The 17,093-nt window shown below is 51.9% G+C and overlaps 2 protein-coding genes across 2 annotated transcripts; one reads left to right on the forward strand and one right to left on the reverse strand.

The window, feature by feature from the left end:
• Positions 1-3,950: 3,950 nt before the first annotated feature.
• On the forward strand, positions 3,951-10,316 carry C5H1orf53 (chromosome 5 C1orf53 homolog). The gene is made up of 3 exons (XM_055583682.1): positions 3,951-4,247; positions 8,797-8,898; positions 10,173-10,316. Exons 1-3 carry the CDS (start codon positions 3,990-3,992, stop codon positions 10,242-10,244), a joined length of 432 nt encoding a protein of 143 aa, XP_055439657.1. The 5' UTR covers positions 3,951-3,989; the 3' UTR covers positions 10,245-10,316.
• A 2,454-nt stretch (positions 10,317-12,770) lies between these two features.
• On the reverse strand, positions 12,771-15,587 carry LOC129654329 (uncharacterized). Its single transcript, XM_055583817.1, has 3 exons — positions 15,578-15,587; positions 15,115-15,522; positions 12,771-13,436 (listed from the first exon to the last, which is right to left on the reverse strand). The coding sequence occupies exons 1-3, from the start codon at positions 15,585-15,587 to the stop codon at positions 13,135-13,137; spliced, it is 720 nt and encodes a 239-aa protein (XP_055439792.1). The 3' UTR covers positions 12,771-13,134.
• Positions 15,588-17,093: the final 1,506 nt, after the last annotated feature.

A 17,093-nucleotide genomic window follows, 5' to 3' on the forward strand; every position in this document is an offset into this window, starting at 1 on the left:
CTTCAGCACAACCCATACTCATGAAGATTGGTTCATGAACAGACACACAATAAAAAGATGGCTGTTAGGACTTCTGGGGCCAAAAAGGCTTCTTCTCCGCCAGGAGCTCTACAAGACTCTCTTTCAGCGGGACAAGGAAGAGAAACCTAGGAGCCTTTTACCCCATCTTTCACCCACAGGAAACAGCCATCAGCAGTAAGGAGGAAACTCAGTTTGAGCCATGGCCAAGGTCCTGCACCTGGACCAAGTCCTGCCTCAGGGTGACAGGGCCTATCCCTTCTACTGTAACCAAATAAAGCCACCTGACCCACATCCTGCCACCTAGAAGCATAATGTAGCTACTGAAAAAAATTGATACAAATGAAACAGGGAAACACCTGTCTCTAAACCACCTTCTTCCCCCTCCTCCAAATAACAAGCATGTTCAATGTCAACACAAACATCGAAGACAACAAGAAGGAGTACAGAATGTATGTCACATCATGGAACATGCAGAGGTGGCACAAAACCCTTCCTAAAGCAAACTTGGGTGTAAGTGCATTCTAAATAAAGCGGGGACTAAAGGTACCATTCTAGGGTGGAATGCTGTGCGCCCCACTTACACACAATTCTGTCTGCTTTAGCACAGAGAAGCTAAGAGGAAATAAACACATGCTAGAATAAGGTAGCGGAGAAGGCAATGGCACCCCACTCCAATACTCTTGTCTGGAAGATCCCATGGACGGAGGAGCCTGGTAGGCTGCAGTCCTTGGGGTCGCTAAGGGTCGGAGAGGACTGAGCGACTGCACTTTCACGCATTGGAGAAGGAAATGGCAACCCACCCGGTGTTCTTGCCTGGAGAATCCCAGGGACGGGGGAGTCTGGTGGGCTGCCGTCTATGGGGTTGCACAGAGTCGGACACGACTGAAGTGACTTAGCAGCAGCAACAGCAGAATAAGGTAGGCAACAAGATCCAAGGAGGCTCTTTCAAACAAGAGATGCAGTGAATTAAAGTTACTTGACGTGCCTTGACACTGACTCCCAAGTGTGAAGATGAGACAAAAACTGAAAGGGGTAGATGAATGACACTCTAATTAAATGATCAAATCTGGAAACTATTTATACTAAGATACTTCATCAACTGTTAATTATATAGGTTTCCAGCTCTGGTAAGATTTCAGTTCAGTTGCTCAGTCGTGTTCAACTCTTTGCAACCCCGTGGCCTGCAGCACACCAGGCTTCCCTGTCCCTCACCAACCCCCAGAGCTTGCTCAAACTCATGTCCATCAAATTGGTGACACCATCCAACCATCTCATCCTCCTGCCTTCAATCTTTCCCAGCATCAGGGACTTCTCAAATGAGTCAGTTCTTCACATCAGGTGGCCAAAGCACTGGAGCTTCAGCTTCAGTCCTTCCAATGAATATTCAGGACTGATTTCCTTTAGGATGGACTGGATGGATCTCCTTGCTGTCCAAGGGACTCTTAAGAGTCTTCTCTAACACCACAATTCAAAAGCATCAATTCTTTGGCACTCAGCTTTCTTTATAGTCCAACTCCCACATCCACACATGACTACTGGGAAAAAACCATAGCTTCGATTAGATGGACCTTTGTTGGCAAAGTAATGTCTCTGCTTTTTAATATGCCATCTAAGTTGGTCATAGCTTTTCTTCCAAGGAGCAAGTGTCTTTTAATCTCACGGTTGTGAGATTAAATCACCATCTGCAGTGATTTTGGAGCCCCCAAAAATAAAGTCTCACTGTTCCCATTGTTTCCCCATCTATTTGACATGAACTGATGGGATCAGATGCCATGATCTTAGTTTTTTTAGATTTAAAGATATGTATCTAAAAAAATGCACACACTGATAACACCTGAGTGCAAAACAGCTTCTGGGGCCTAAATGCCCAAAGGCTTTTAACTAACAGATGATTTTTAAACCTGGCAATGGAGGATATAATCTAAGGTTCTGGTTAACTCAGTGATTTCCTTTACCCAGTAATCTGAACACTATTTTTATATCCCTTTTTGCATTTAAGGTTTTTAAATTTTAAACTAATTGAAAGTGAAAGTGAAGTCGTTTAGTCGTGTCCAACTGTTTGGGACCCCATGGACTGTAGCCTACCAGGCTCCTCCATCCATGTTATTTTCCAGGCAAGAGTACTGGAGTGGGTTGCCATTTCCTTCTCCAGGGGATATTCCCGACCCAGGGATCAAACCCCGGTCTCCCACATTGCAGCCAGATGATATGCCATCTGAGCCACCTGTGGGTTCACCAGAATTTGTAAAAATAGCACAGCGGGTTCCCTTCACCCAGTTTCCCCAACTGGTTACATCTTCCATATTTGTAACACAGTACCAAGGCTAGGAATGCGACTTTGGAACCAAGTACTCTAGTTCTACCTCTAAGCACAGCTGTAGACTTGTGACAGGATCAGAACACAGAATTGCTACCACTACCATCACAAATACCTCCCTCACTCCCGCCCTTTTATATTCACACCTGCCCCCTCATTCAGTATAGCAAATGTTTCACAAAACCAGTATTCACTCTTTGTAGATGACTATTTTCTATCATGAATGCAGTAATAGTCTATTTCGTTTCTGTAAAATTCGGTCTCTATCCTTTGAATTAATGTTACAAACTATTAACTGGTCCTCATCCTCAATTTTAAAAACAATGTAATCAATCAGAACTTCCAGACTCACTTCCTTTGAGAATTGGGTTTGGCAAAAAACACAAACACACAGCTGATTCACAGTCAATTCCCTTTTATAACCACAGTTGCCCTTTCCACAGTTTTACTGAGGGTCCCTCCTCAGCCCCCCAGGTTTTAAACTTTTCTCAGATCACTAAGCATTCCCCAGAGCCTGATTTATTATGCCAGCACAAAGGAAGCAGATTTACAAAAGAAGATCCCAATTTATTAATTACTATGAGATTTACAACGGACCAATAGGGTCATTTCAATCAGCACCGACTAAGAATACAAATATAATGCCAGGGTTGCAAGGTAAATGCAGATGTCAAAAAGGGGTGGTGATGGTCTGCCTTCATCCTTGAGTACCACTCTACAATCTGCTCTTATCCTCAGGGGCCAACTGCTGCTCTCAGTTCTTCAAAAAGTGAAGAACACTTACAAAACTGTTTACTCTTCAAGCCTGAAACACAGGCTGAGGGGAGGAGGCAGGAGTACTGTTAATTCTAACGCCTGACATTACCTCCTGGGATGTGTGCTAATTTTCTCAGTCATTTTTTTGGGGAGGAGCGGGATAACTTATATCTTTCAGACAGGAAATATAATCTTAGTTTCGATTTTGCAAATTACTTAGCAACCTGAAACCGACGCCTCTTCCTGCTTTTGGTCCTCAGGTTAGTCTGGGTCAAAGAGCCAGGCGCGCGAGGGCTCCCCTCCCAGCACACAGCACCTGCAAATACTCAAGCCCTTCCTGGATAAGCCCAAGCTCATAAACGAACCTGGGCCACTCGGATCACTTTCTGGCACTTTATCAGTTGTAGCGATTATGCTGAAAAGATCCCAAGGCTAGTTTGACAGGAGAAAAAGAATGTCCACGTGTTCTGTCAGAAGACCAATGGGAAACTTGGAGCGGAGGTCCTGAGGCTGGAGAAGGCACGATCTCCGGTCCCCGCGTCCTGCGGGAGTCTTCTCAGCCGCCCGAATCCACCTCATCTCCGGGCAGGGCCGCAGGGAGGACGGCCCGGGGTCCGGTCCTCAGGGCGCGGGCGGGGTCCGCAGGGGTCAAGCTCGGGGTCGGGAAGGGTGAGGAAGTCCCTCAGTCTGCGATCAGGGGTGCGGGCCGGGGTCCAGAACCGGAGGGCGGGCTCCGGAGGCTCGAGGCCGGGGTGGGAAGGGGAGTCGGGGCCCTTCCCCGAGGGCCGAGGAGCGGGGGTCGCGGCTGGGTCCGGCAGCCCGAGCTCTGCCAGGCCTCGCGCGCGCAGCCCGGCCCGCCCCGCGCCCCCGAGCCCCGCCCCCTCAGGAGGCGGCCATGGCGGCCTGGCGGGTCCCGGCGTCCGCGCTCAGGAGGACGCGGCCCGCCGCCGCGCCGCCAGAGCCGCCGCCCCGTGATGGAGCAGCGTTCCGACGGCGCCGCGGCGTCCCCCTCTGCTCCGTTGCGCGGGAAGACGTCGGTGGCCCCGGGCCTGACTCGCGGGGCGGGCCGGAGGAAGCGGCCAAGCGCCCGGCGAGCCAAGAGTTAACGGCTGCAGAGCGGCGGATCGCGGAGCTACACGCGGCTGCCTGCGCGGTGAGGCCCCGCCCCACCCCGACCGCGGCCCCGCCCCGAGGGTCGTGCGCTTGCGCGGTGAGACCCCGCCTCCCGAGACGCCTAAGCCCCGCCCCTCCCGGGCCTCCGTCCAGGGGCCATGAGCCCGCGCCGCGAGGCCCCGCCCCCCGAGCGTCCCTCCCCGCCCCGCCGTCCGGGGTGTCTGTGCGCATGTGCGTCCCCCCACCAGGTGGCTAGAGGCCGGCGTAGGAGTGTTTCTGGCCTCTGGTCGCGCGGTTGGGTCCTGGTCTGAACTTTTCTCCTGAAAACTAGCCACAGTTCCCTATTCTCAGCGAAGAATTAACATGTATCTATCTTGAGTATGGGGTTTCCCTGGTGGCTCAGTATGAGTGCAGCTCCTTTCTAATCTGTGTCCGAACTAAACTCCATGGGGTCCATCATCACGCTGCGTGTGTGTGTGTGTGTGTGTGTGTGTGTGTGTGTGTGTGTTGGAGGGGTGTGAAGCATTGATGTAGGAGGTAAAGGAGCTGAGAAGTCACAGGAAAATATGTGTGTTTTTATCCGCAGTATCAGTTTAACACCAATGATTTCAAAGATGAACTTTTTTTAAAATTTAATTTTTGCTACCATCCTTTCATCCTTTGCACCTCTCAGAGCACAGTTACAAAGGAAACTATAATCAGGAGTCTACATTCTTCGCAGACAATCTTGAGCTGTTTTCTCTGGTTCGGGGTTTGGCAACACTAAAATCAAAAGTTGTCTCCTCCCATCATGCTTTCTAATATCTTAGACTACATAAGTTTAAAGGTAGCATATTTATATTTGCATCATCTTTAAAGAGCAAGTGAGTTCTATGATAAAGATACAAAAAGGGATATGAAAGCAGCCTGTGATACACTGCAGGTGATCAGTCCTTCACAGTCTGATGTTAACCAGGTCTGAGCTGGAGCCAAGGGAGCAGAGAAGGAAAACTTGCAGGTTGCCTGAAGTGGACTTTTTTTGCTGGCAGTTAGTAGGCCCTGAGATCCACTCCCTGATTCATTCCAGTGTTGAAACTTCTGCACAGAGACTCTTTAGGAAATGACTGGCAGCTTTTATTGTTCTTGTTTATACTCTTTTTAAAATAACATGTGTAATTTGTTCCCACACTTCACCATATGGGCTTCCCTGGTGGCTCAAGATGGTAAACAATCCACCTGCCATACGGGAGACCTGGGTTCAATCCCTGGGTTGGGAAGAACCCCTGCAGGAGGGCATGGCAATCCATTCCAGTATTCTTGCCTGGAGAACCCCATGGACAAAGGAGCCTGGTGGGCTATATAATCCATGGGGCCGCAAAAAGTCAGACACGATTGAGCAACTAAGCACATTTCACCATATAAATGTGTAAATAGAAGCAAAAAGTGTCATTCTCTATAGAGCAAATACCAGTGGCCTGGAAAGATGGGCTCCATCAGCCTGGGAAAGAAACATTTTCTCACTCAGGAAATCCATCAGCCTCAGCATTGCGGGTTAAATGACTGTCCCAGAGCCTATAAGTAAAGCTGATAACAAGCTTATTGTTCTTATTGTTCAACAAATCAGAGCCCCCTGCCCCGGTCCTTCTCCCACACCTGCAGGCAGGCAGCTCTCTTACCTTTGCTGATCTGCCTCCCTGGACATCGCGCTCTCGGTCAGCATTCCTGCCCCACCTTTGTCTGTTGCCACCATTGCCTAAGGCTTATTCACTAAGGATAAATTCAGGTTGTGCAGGCAGCCAACGAGCTCAGAGTTTCCCCATCAACAGGGAAAGCAAGAGAGCTGCCCATACCGAGGAGCAGTCTGTAAAGCTCCCAGGCTCCAGGCAATTTGCTCTCAGAAGACCCCCAGCTATGAAAAGCAGAGAGATGTCTGCGGACCGAGTTACCAGTGTTCTTTCGCTTTTCTTCCAAGTCTTCCAACACCGACTTTGTATTAATAAAGGAGTGAGGTCTTGACAGTGGGTTTTTAGTGCCTCTGGTCTCATGTAATCTGCTTCTGTGACCCCAAAGGATTTTGGAGGCCCCTTAGACTGGCCTTGGGACTCGACTGTGGGATTTCTGCTGCCCTTGTTGCCTTGGAGGAGGCCTAGACTTGAACTCTAATTGTCCTTTTGCTCCACACTTTATTCATGAGCTATAGCTGATTAAAAGCCGAACTAGAACAAAATATCCAGCCATTAAGGAAGACACTCGGAAGAAGCAGTTTGTGGCGCACACGGAAATGTAAGTCAGAAGACATTTCAGTGTCACGTGGAATTTAACGGAAAGGCTCTATGCAAGAATGGTGCACTTACTGCATGGTAAAAGGGTTACAGAAAAAGTCCAGGAGAAGGTTTTTCCCCTTCAAAATTTTCCCCTTTAAAATCTCAAGGCCAGTTAAAAAGAATGAAATAGTGCCATTTGCAGCAACGTGGATGGACCAAGAAATTGTCATACTGACTGAAGTAAGTCAGACAGAGAAGGAGAAATATAGTTTGAAAGTGAAAGTGGGGCTTCCCTGGTAGCTTGGCTGGTAAAGAATCGACCTGCAGTGTAGGAGATCTGGGTTTGATCCCTGGGTTGGGATGATCCCCTGGAGAAGGGAATGGCTACCAACTCCAGTATTCTGGCCTGGAGAATTCCATGGACTATATAGTCCATGGGGTGGCAAACAGTTGGACATGACACCCCTTTTATGTGGAATCTAAAAAGAAATGATACAAATGAACTTATTTACAAGACAGAAACAGACCCACAGACTTACAGAATGAATCTATGGTTGCCAAAGGGAACAGATAGTTGGGGAGTCTGGGATCAACATGGCCACACTGCTGTGTTTAAAACAGATAACCATCCAGGACCTACTGTACAGCACAGAGAACTCTTCTCAATGTTACGTGGCCGCCTGGATGGGAGGAGAGTTTGGGGGAGATCGGATACACATGTGGGCTTCCCAGGCGGTGCTGGTGGTACAGGACCCGCCTACCAATGCAGGAGACAGAAGAAATGTGGGTGCAGTTCCTGGGCTGGGAAGATCCCCTGGAGGAGGGATGGTAACCCACTCCAGTATTTTTGCCTGGAGAGTCCCATGGATAGAGGATCCTACTCGGTTGTAAAGAGTAGGCCATGACTGAGAATGCATGCATCAGTTCAGTTCAGTTCAGCCGCTCAGTTGCATCCAACTCTTTGCGACCCCATGAATTGCAGCACGCCAGTCCTCCCTGTCCATCACCAACTCCCAGAGTTCACTCAAACGTCCATCGAGTCAATGATGCCATCCAGCCATCTCATCCTCCGTTGTCCCCTTCTCCTCCTGCCCCCAATTCCTCCCAGCATCAGAGTCTTTTCCAATGAGTCAACTCTTCGCATGAGGTGGCCAAAGTACTGGAGTTTCAGCTTTAGCATCATTCCCTCCAAAGAAATCCCAGGGCTGATCTCCTTTGTATGTATGGCTGAGTCCCTTTGCTGTCCACCTGAAACTATTACAACGTTGTTTTTCTGTTTTTAAGTATTTATTTGTTTGGCTGTGCTGGGTCTTGCAGCAGACAGGATCTTTTGGTGTAGAATTCGAATTCTTATTTGCATTAAGTGGGATCTAGCTTCCTGACCAGGGATCAAACCCAGGCCCCCTACAATGGGAGCTCAGAGTCCCAGCCACTGGACCATCAAGGAAGTCCCCCTATCACAACATTGTTAATCAGCTGTGAAAGTGAAAGTCACTCGGTCCGACTCTTTTATACCCCAATGCAAAATTAAAAGTTTAAAAAAAAATCTCAAGGATAAATAATGTCAGCCACGTGGTCCACATCCATAAAAGAGGTTGCATCGTTTACTTTGTCTTCACACAGTGTACCTGGGGCAGCTTTTTAAAACCTGTTTGAATAAGTAGAGGATGCATCCTTGACATCTGAAGGGCTATAGTGAAAGCTGCTTTTGATCAAACTCATGAAGCAGTGAGTGTTAATATGCTAAAACAATACTTTCATTTTGCTTAAAAACGGTAATAAAAACACTCCAAAAAAAGAAAACAGTGCAAAGTGTGCAGGGGAGTAGACATCATGAAGGTAAGGAAAAGTGTTCAATAATAGCGAAGGCCGCACTTTTTCTAGAAGGACTGTTGGTTTTGATTAGCACCTTTTCTGTAAGTTTAAATCATTATCCGCATATTTTAAGCACTGAAATTGCAACTGCAGCTTCTGAGTGAAAGTTCATTTTCAGCCTCTTAAGCTCTTAAAGTCATTAAATCACCTGTTATTAAACTTGTTACCTAGAAACTGAATGAAAAATACCTGCGCGGTGGCTGCATCATTATTGGGTATAGAGGCGTTCTTGTTTTTCCATCAACTTCTCGTTTTTCTCAAACTATATTTTCTCCTCATGTCACATAAAGTTGGACGGTGTATAATGTCGGAATGCATGTGGGCCTTAATGGCAAGTGCCACGAAAATTGCTGGGAAGAAGTTTAATATTGTTTGAAGAAAAATGTTGCAGTATTTTATGGGTAGGAATTATGGTGAGGAGATACGATGAATTTTGAGATGAATGAATTGTTTGATTTCATTACTCTTCAGGCTGGCCAGCTAAACTACGTGGACCCAGCTACCGGCTCCGTGGTGTTCACCCAGCTGGCCCACTTGCAGAGAGGCCAGTGCTGCGGCTCAGCCTGTAGACACGTGAGTACCAGCTCCGCTCGCAGTACAGCAGCAGCTTTCGGTGCTTCTGTGACTTCATAAATACCTATTATTTGAAAACAAGTCAAATAAAAATGCTAAATAGACCTGTGGTGCACTTTCACAAGCTTCCCTAGTCTAGGACAGTGAAAGTCCTAAGGATCAACAGAGGACCTTTAAAGTTAATGGAATTTTGTAACATTTCACTGTGAGCATCGGTTCCTTGAAATGCCGTGATAGGAAATTCATGGGAGTTCTTTTATTGTGAGGAAACTTTTCACAAGGTTTCAAATAAGCTGTGTTCACTAGGCGAGTTCAAAGACAGCAGGAAAAGAAATCCAGAATATTGCAGACTAGATCCCAGGAAGCATTTATTTTTCATTTTTAGCTGAATCAATAGATACTTGCCCAACATTGGCAGGTAGGTTTTTGTTAAAGGTAATGATTTTCCTTCTCCCTTGCTCCCTTTCTTTCTTCCTTCCCTCCTCCTCCTCTTCTTCCTTCTGTATTATTATTGTTACTCCCCCTCCCTTCCTCCTTCTCTCCTGCCTCCTGTTCTTTCTGTAGCTATTTTCTACTCTGCTTTAAAATAACCATGAGACTCACCACCCACACTTAGTGCTGTACATTTCCTAAAATGCATATTTCAGCGACCCTAAATCCCTGTGCTCACCGATTAAGATGTGCTAAATATGTAACCCTTCCCCATTTTGAGCAAAAAATAAATAAATGTGAATGGGTCCTTCACTGTAACCTTTTTTAGAGTAGGTCCCTTTCACAGTAAGGGAAATTCTTAGGCAGTTAAGATTATAAACAGATAACCTCTGTTTATAGACCACTTTGAATGTTTGGGGGCAAGAAGTTGTCATTTCCTTTAACTGACCCACTTTGTATCAAGAAACCAACACTAAAATCCTTGTATTAGCCAGTATTGATAAATTAAGCCTTCACTTTTATGGATGTTCCTACCTGTGCCATTAGCTGTTTCTAATCAAATGCCTAAGAGCTTTGCCTGAAGACTTGGAGGATTTTTTTTAAGGGTGAGTTTTTGATGGTAAAATTCTTCAAGTTGGAAGGATGCATTTAGGAAGTGATTCTTGGACCCTAATTAGGACCATTTGCCAGACGTTGCCACCGTCCTTCTCTGAGTCTGTAGGCGGTAGATCAAATAATCTATAGAACATTATCAGCAGTCTCTCTTTTTCACCATGAAATATGCATTTTTTCAAGATGACTGTTAAATAATTCAACAATAACTTGTTTTCTTTTTTTTGCAGTGTCCATATGGTCAAATCAATGTTAAAGATCCATCTAAAAAGAAGCAGTTCAATTCATATTTTTATGTGTGACAACAATTTTATCTCTATTTTCCATCTAATTGAGCCTTATTAAAAATAAATAAATAAAATTTTAATCCAGAATGGCTTTCTGGGCTGTTAGTACTTAAGCACGGGATTCATCTTAAGTACATATGTTAAAAGAACATCAACAAAATGAAAAAGTTAGCAAATATTTGTGTTTTTGAAGTGGCACATTGATAGTTATTTTGCTTTCTTTTTGTTTCATTATCAGACAATGTTGAAAAAAGAAAATAATGACTCTTCCATTAAATAAATACCAGCAATCAGGTCACATTAGTAGCTCTTGATTTTTTTTTTCTTTTTTTATAGCCCCACTTCTCCTACTGTTTTTCTCTTCAGTGCTAGCAACCCAGGGAGGTTGCTGGCAGATAGAAGAGTCTGACTCCATCCTTCCTTTCATTTACATCTTGAGTGATGAGGAGGTTGAGGTAACACTGCATTAGGCAGCATATGAGTGCCCAAGAAGTGCTATTCCGCAGCAAGAAGTACGCTCATGTTCCATCTGTTCCCCTAATAAAAACTTTAAATCATTCCAATTTGGGGGTCAGGCCACTGAAGAGGCCTTGCCTACACCATTTTTTTCCCCTCTCCCACATTTTACCCCTCTACCTCTGATGGTGCTCCGCAGGCTGATCTGTCTTAGGGTGTTTATTAGCTTTATTAGCCCATTTCATTCCACTTCTGTGAAGACCCTGGACTTCAGCCTCCAACCCGGCTTCTGGGACCCCCCGGGACCACCCTCTCCATACCTCTCTGCTTTCCTGGGCAGGGGAAGCTAATGGATGAGATGGCAGGCTGGTTTTACCTAGAGCTGACCCTCAGCTTTTACTCCCAGCTGAATCTGAAAGGTTCTCCAGCATCTCCGAGGTCTGCCTTAATCTCTTGCCTGTGGCCCCAATGAAAGTTTTTTCCCCCAAAGATTTCTACAAATCTTAAGCAACAAAAATGTCTGATACATTCTCCTATATTCTATTCAAAACAAAGGCCTTCTAAACTTTAAAAGGAATGGAAAAACAAACAAATAAACAAACACCATTCTCTAATATGACATGACTTCCAGTATTCATTTTATGTCAAATATTAAATTGTTTCCCCAAACTTCGGCAGTTTTGGTGCCCCTGTGTTTTTGATGCTCTAACTGAGGTGCCCTGAACAGCCTGTCCCACGGGCCTGGTGGGGTCTTAGCATCCTCCTTGGGTGTAAAGAGTCGTGTCTGGGGCCTGCTGTTGCCCTCTTCAGGAGCTCTTTGGAGGAGAAGCAGAGAACAGATCAGCATTGTGACAGAGCAGGCAGTCTTTCCAGAAAGGTCTGTGGACTCCTGGCAGCCAATTTCTTTGCCATTCTCAGGTCAAGGAGCAGTGGCTAGCTCCAGGTTTCCAGGCAGATTTGAAGATTACCAAAGCCATCTTCTGGGTGGGGGCTGGATGGGGCTTTCTTTAGCAGTCCCAAGAGTTAAAAAGAGAAGGAAACGGAGTCTAAAAGGCCATTTTTTTTTTTTTTTCTGGAAAAAACGAGAGGAAGAGGAAAGCAAGTTCACTTTGAGTTCTGCCCCGCCCAGCCTTGTTTAGACAGTGTTCGAGAAAGCTGCTTGGAAGATGGGAAGAAGGTCCGGATGCTGTCTCCTGGACGCGCGCCTGTCCCCCCTTCCAGCTCACCTCCTGCAGCGGGGACCTGGCCCAAAGTAGGATGTCCATCGCGGGAGGACCCTTATCGGGACTCTGTGACTCTTCCTGCCATAACTTCTAAGGGTTCCCCACAATCACAGCCAAGGAGCCGCTGCTGGGGTGGGGTTGGGGTGGGCTGCGGGCGGGGAGAGGGGCGCTCCGACTCTTTTCCTGCCTCTAGAGCTCGCCGCGAATCAAGGTCTGAAGTTCTCCGCCGCGGTTCTGGAGGAGATGCTGGTGAAGCCCCCCGGGAGGGCTGGCAGCGGAGGGTGCTCCCACATTAAACACAATACGGCCACATAAATGGGCCTCGCCTCGAGAGCTTCCAGCTATATTGTATTCGCACATTGTAAAGTAAAAAGTCAGGTTTCTTATTGGGTGTGTGTGTACAAACACATGTGGATCCCTGAGAAATAGACTTCCCGGTTTAAATCAACTCTGGGGCTACTTCTGGAGGCTCCTGCCGCTGCGAGGCGGGCACCATAAATCAAGAGAGATTGATTTCTAGATGGTTTCTAATACAGAAAAACCCTGGGGAAGCAGGGGTTCTCGTGCGGGGTTTAGCAGGGTGGAGGGTGGGGAAAGCTTCCTGCCGAGGCGTCCGGTCCCCTCTCCCGGGAAGGCCCGGCCCTGGGCTGTTCGCCCAGCAGGTGGATTGCTAGCACACTCCCCGCTCTTCAAAAGCCACACCGACCCCATGGATTTTGCAGAGCCAGGAAGGGAGGGGCTTTTATTCCACCACCCCCCACAATCCCGTGCAACTTGGGGCTCCCACACCGGTCTCGTAGTGTTTGGACCAGAAGGGGCCCGAGAAAGGGGGGTGCTCCCCGGGCGCGGCGCGGGTCTTTGTCCCTCGCGGTGCGCGGTGTCCTAAGGCGACCTCGGGAGTGTCCGGCCCGCCGGGTTCCACCGCCGGAAGCCAGCGGGGGGTCTCCGAACAAGTCTGGAGACGGGGGCCCACGACCTGGCGAATGGCCATGGGCATGTCGCCTTTCCTGAGCTCTCTGAAGCCTCGCGGCCCCCCCCTCAAAGGAACGCCCCCCGTCCCCCGCGCCTCCACTGCGTGGGAACACCTGCCTTTTTATCTTCTCTACATTCGAGCAAGGGCCTGAGTTGTGAAGGGGAAGTCTGCCCGTGATGGAGGATTAAAACTCGCTGCTATTGGTAGTCTTCACTACCCTTCAACAATTAAAAGGTACTTCTGGATGCCAAAACTATCCCCTCCTCAGGAAAAAAAAAGAAAGTCGGTTAAGTTTGTATTGGGGTGGGGTGGATGGTTGGTGCGCGCCTCTCGAAAAGCTTGATTCCCGCCGAGAAGAGGTCGTCGGAGAACTCGCAACTGTCTCTTGCCGGAGGCGGGTGGTCACCGGGACGAGCAGCCCACCCAGCCCCGCGGGGTGCATTTTGCCAAGGGATGCGGGGCGAGGGGGACTGGAAGATTCCTGGCAATCGCATCTTCCCATCCGAAATCTCTTCTGAAACGTGGGCTTCCGGGCACGCGCGCCTCTGCCTGCCTCTGTGTGTGTGCGTAAAATGCATTTTTAAAAACCAAATAACCTAAAACGGTTAGTGACCCCAAACGGGTTAAATAAAGCCCGCTGCTTTGGACACCGACGAGCGGGAGGACCTGAACGTTTTCGGGTCGGGGTCGCCGTCCATCCAATTCGATGGCCTCGCCAGGAAGCGGGGGAACGGACCCCGGGAGGCTGGGGAAACGAGCGGAGATGGGGGCGTTCTCCGGGGAGAAAGAGCTAAGGAGGACGGGTTGGGAAGGGGAAACGGGAGTGGGTGGGGGGTGAGGGAAACTTAGATCAACTGATAGGACTGGTTGGTTGGTGGGACCGGCTGGGGCAGCCAAGGGTCTAGGAGAAAGAATTCCACCCGGGGGCTCCGAGCTGCACTCCGGGACTTGGGGCAGAAAGGCTAAGCCAGAGGGCTTTGATTCGCGGCTCCCGCTGGATCCCTTGCCAGCCCTGAAGTGTGTGGCGGAGCTGGCGGGGAGGGAGAGAAGAGGTGGGTGCACCCTTGTGCCAAGCTCCACGTGCCCCCATCCCGGGCAGTGGTCGCCGGCGGCTCGCGGGCGCGCGGAGCCCCCAGGGCCCTGCACGCTGGACCCACGCGCGGGGGCCACGGAGGGAGGGAGGGGTAGATGGGCAGGGCGGCGGCGCCGCCGGGACCGCATCCGGGGGCAGCGGACCTCGCCGCTTGCACCCCTTCCCCATCCGCGCAGCCACCTCCGGGTGATCCCCACCCCCACCTCTGAAAGCGAGGGGAGCTCGGGTTGGGAGACTGGGTAAATAATTGGCCAGAGGCCAGGTTTCTCGGTTCTCCGTCCGTTTCCTCGCAGCCTGACTGTGTCCGGGGTTGCTGGGGGCGACGCAGCCACTCGGGAAGCCGAGACCGACCAGGTACCCTGGCACCCGCCGTGTCCCGAGCATCGGAGTCTGTGCCGGAAAACGCTCGTCTCCTGGGATCTGAGTCGGTTTTCTCCGGATGGATCGCCGTCCCCGCCTCCTAGCCGGAGCCGGGCTGCAGGGATACCTGGGGCCGGCGCGCTGATCCGCCGGAGAAGGCCACCCTCGGGCGCAGAGCGCACCGCGCAGGGCTGGGTTGCGGGCACCTGGCCCCGGAGCGCCGAGAGGAAAGGAGGGGGTGCGGCGGGCGGGCAATCCGTGGCTCAGCCCCCGGCGCCCCTCCAGGCGCTCCCGCCCGCTCGCCGTCTATGCGGGCACCAGCTGGCAGCGGCAGCATCTCTGAGGTGCCAGCATCTCTGGGAAGGCCAAGGAGGGCCCGGGGCTCGGGCGGGGAGAGGGGGGCAGGGCGCGCCGCGGGACGCCAGTCCTCGGGGGGCTCCCGGCTTTATGAGGGTCCCTCCCGGCCGTCTCCTCCATTAACACCTCCCCTGATTGCTGAGAGGCTGGGAGGGCTGGACGCAGCCTCAGAGGCTGTCGCCCGGCCCTGGCCCGCGCCGGTGCCCTCTGCCCACCCCTTCTCCTCCTCCTCCCGATCTGGGAGCATAAATAGAAATAAAAGACAGGTGGAGCGACCTGCGGGTCAGAGGTGAGGGATTCGGATCAATTCCGACCGAGAGGGAGAGGAGAAGGGAAGAGACACAGAAAGACCCACCCACCAACCACCTGATTATTTGGATTCACAGAGGCCCCCTTGGCGAGATTCTGGGGACTGGCTCGCACCTCTGGCCGCCGCCGCCCTTCTTCTTCTCCCCGGACTGGCTTCTTGGAGGGAACGTCTGAACCTCAAGGTAAGATCTCGATTGGGGTTGTCTGATCCGAGCAGTTTTCCGCCTTCGGTGTGCTCCCGACTTCCGGGCGCCCAGGAGCGCCCCGGGCACCTACCGGAGGCGGCCCGGCTTCCCCGAAGGCCGCTCGGTCCCCGAGGCCTCGGCGGGAGGAGCGGTTGGGACGCGCCTCCCGGGTGGGGGAGGCGCTCGGGGTCCCGGGCCGCACCTCGGAGCTGACGCGCCGGTTCTCTGCGGTGCAGCCACCATCGCGGCGTGAGCCACCCCAGCTCGCAGAATGCTGAACGGCACCACTCTGGAGGCAGGTGAGTTACCCGCCACGCTCTCTCTCGTGCCCTGTTCCCTAGGCCGGAGCATTTGTCTCGTGGGTGTGTGAGTGGGTGTGCACACGCGTGTACCCGCCTTCATCGGGTGCGAGGAAGAGGGGTCGTGCTTGCCCTGGAGATCGTACCGCGATCAGTAGGCTCTAAAATACGCGGTCTCGTTCAGAGTCCGCTGACATTAGTCCTGAAAGGCGCCTTTCCCTCGTCCGGCCTTGCTCTCCGAGGCCTGAGATTCTCGGGGTGCAGGCGCGGGGGCCCGGAGGTCGCCCGGCCACTGCGCTGCGAGTTGTCGGGGCGCCAGGGATGCGCTCCGGTCCTCGGCATAGCTGCTGGGGGCGTCTCCTCACAGGGATGGATGGGAGGGATGAGGCGGGTGGGGAGGGGGCGCCAGGAAGATGCCGCGTCTCCTCCGGAAACTGCCTTCACCCCCCATTTTTGGTTCAATCTGACTCCCACGCAGCGGTTTCTGTGGGCAATCTCCGCGGACGCGGAGTGGGGGCTGGGGGGGACGGCCCCCTTTATTCCGGTGGCGGCGGCGGGCCCGCCGCGCGGCAAATCCCAGGTGAAAGGGCTTCAGATTTCAGAAGCGGTCTTCGCCACCGGGCGGCGGGCCCTTAGAGAAGAAACCGGGGTCGGGTGGGGCGCCTTGCGGGGAGAAGGGGGCGCATAGGCGCAGCGCGCACCCGAGGGCAGAGCCCCGCGCGCGCCGCGGGCGCGGGGAGCGCTCCGGGCCGAGGTGCCCGGCGGAGCCTGCCGCGGGGCTCCCTCTCCGCTCGGTAGAGCTCGCGCGGCCCGGAGCCGCTCAGCCCACTCCCACCGGGGCTGGCGGCCCTCCTCGGAGGACTGACGCCGAGGTGCGCGGCACCAGGCTTGGCTCTGCCGCCTCGGTGTACCCACAGTTGCCCTTAGCCCGAGGATGGAGACAGGCTGGAGAGCCTCAGGACCATCCCCTCGGGCCCCCGCCGGGCGGAGGCCCCGCGACGTGCAGGGCTGGGTGCTCGGGTCCCAGCCCCAGGACGGCGCTGACTCCCCTGGCCCCGGGGTGCTCAGGGCAATGCCGGAAGCTGGACGTCTCTTCGAGAGCTGCACCTTTCAGACCAAGGAGGACCCTCCACCAGCTTAATAGGGTCAGGAGGAAAGGTGACCTCTGCCCTTTTAAGGGCAAACTCGGGCCAGAGCATCTTGACCTCCAAAATTCAGGTCTAAAGCGACCTCGTTTGTGCTCACAATCGAGGCTTCTTCTCTCGACCCTGAAGCCTCTGTCAGCCCCTGGGTGAAGCGGTGCGTTCCCTTTACTTCTCTCTCTCTCTCTCCTGGAGAGGTACCCGGCTGCGGCCCTCGAGGAGATTCCGGGACCTTGACCCTCGAGCCCAACTCCCGTGCCCGCAGTCGCTGCCCTCCGCTTTCCTCCCACAGGGGCTGGCGGAGCAAAGAGGTCAGAGTGGATGAAGTGTGCTCCGTCGGATGGAGGGCAGCCCCTAGCCAGGGTTCTGCCGCCTTGCTCCAAAGAGAGCTTTGAGTTTAGACGGCAGACTGGAGGAGTCACTGTGGGCCGCGGACGGGGGCGGTCCCTGCACCTGTCCCAGCTAGA

Source organism: Bubalus kerabau, chromosome 5 (genome assembly GCF_029407905.1).
Source record: "Bubalus kerabau isolate K-KA32 ecotype Philippines breed swamp buffalo chromosome 5, PCC_UOA_SB_1v2, whole genome shotgun sequence".
Taxonomy (NCBI): Eukaryota; Metazoa; Chordata; class Mammalia; order Artiodactyla; family Bovidae; genus Bubalus; species Bubalus kerabau.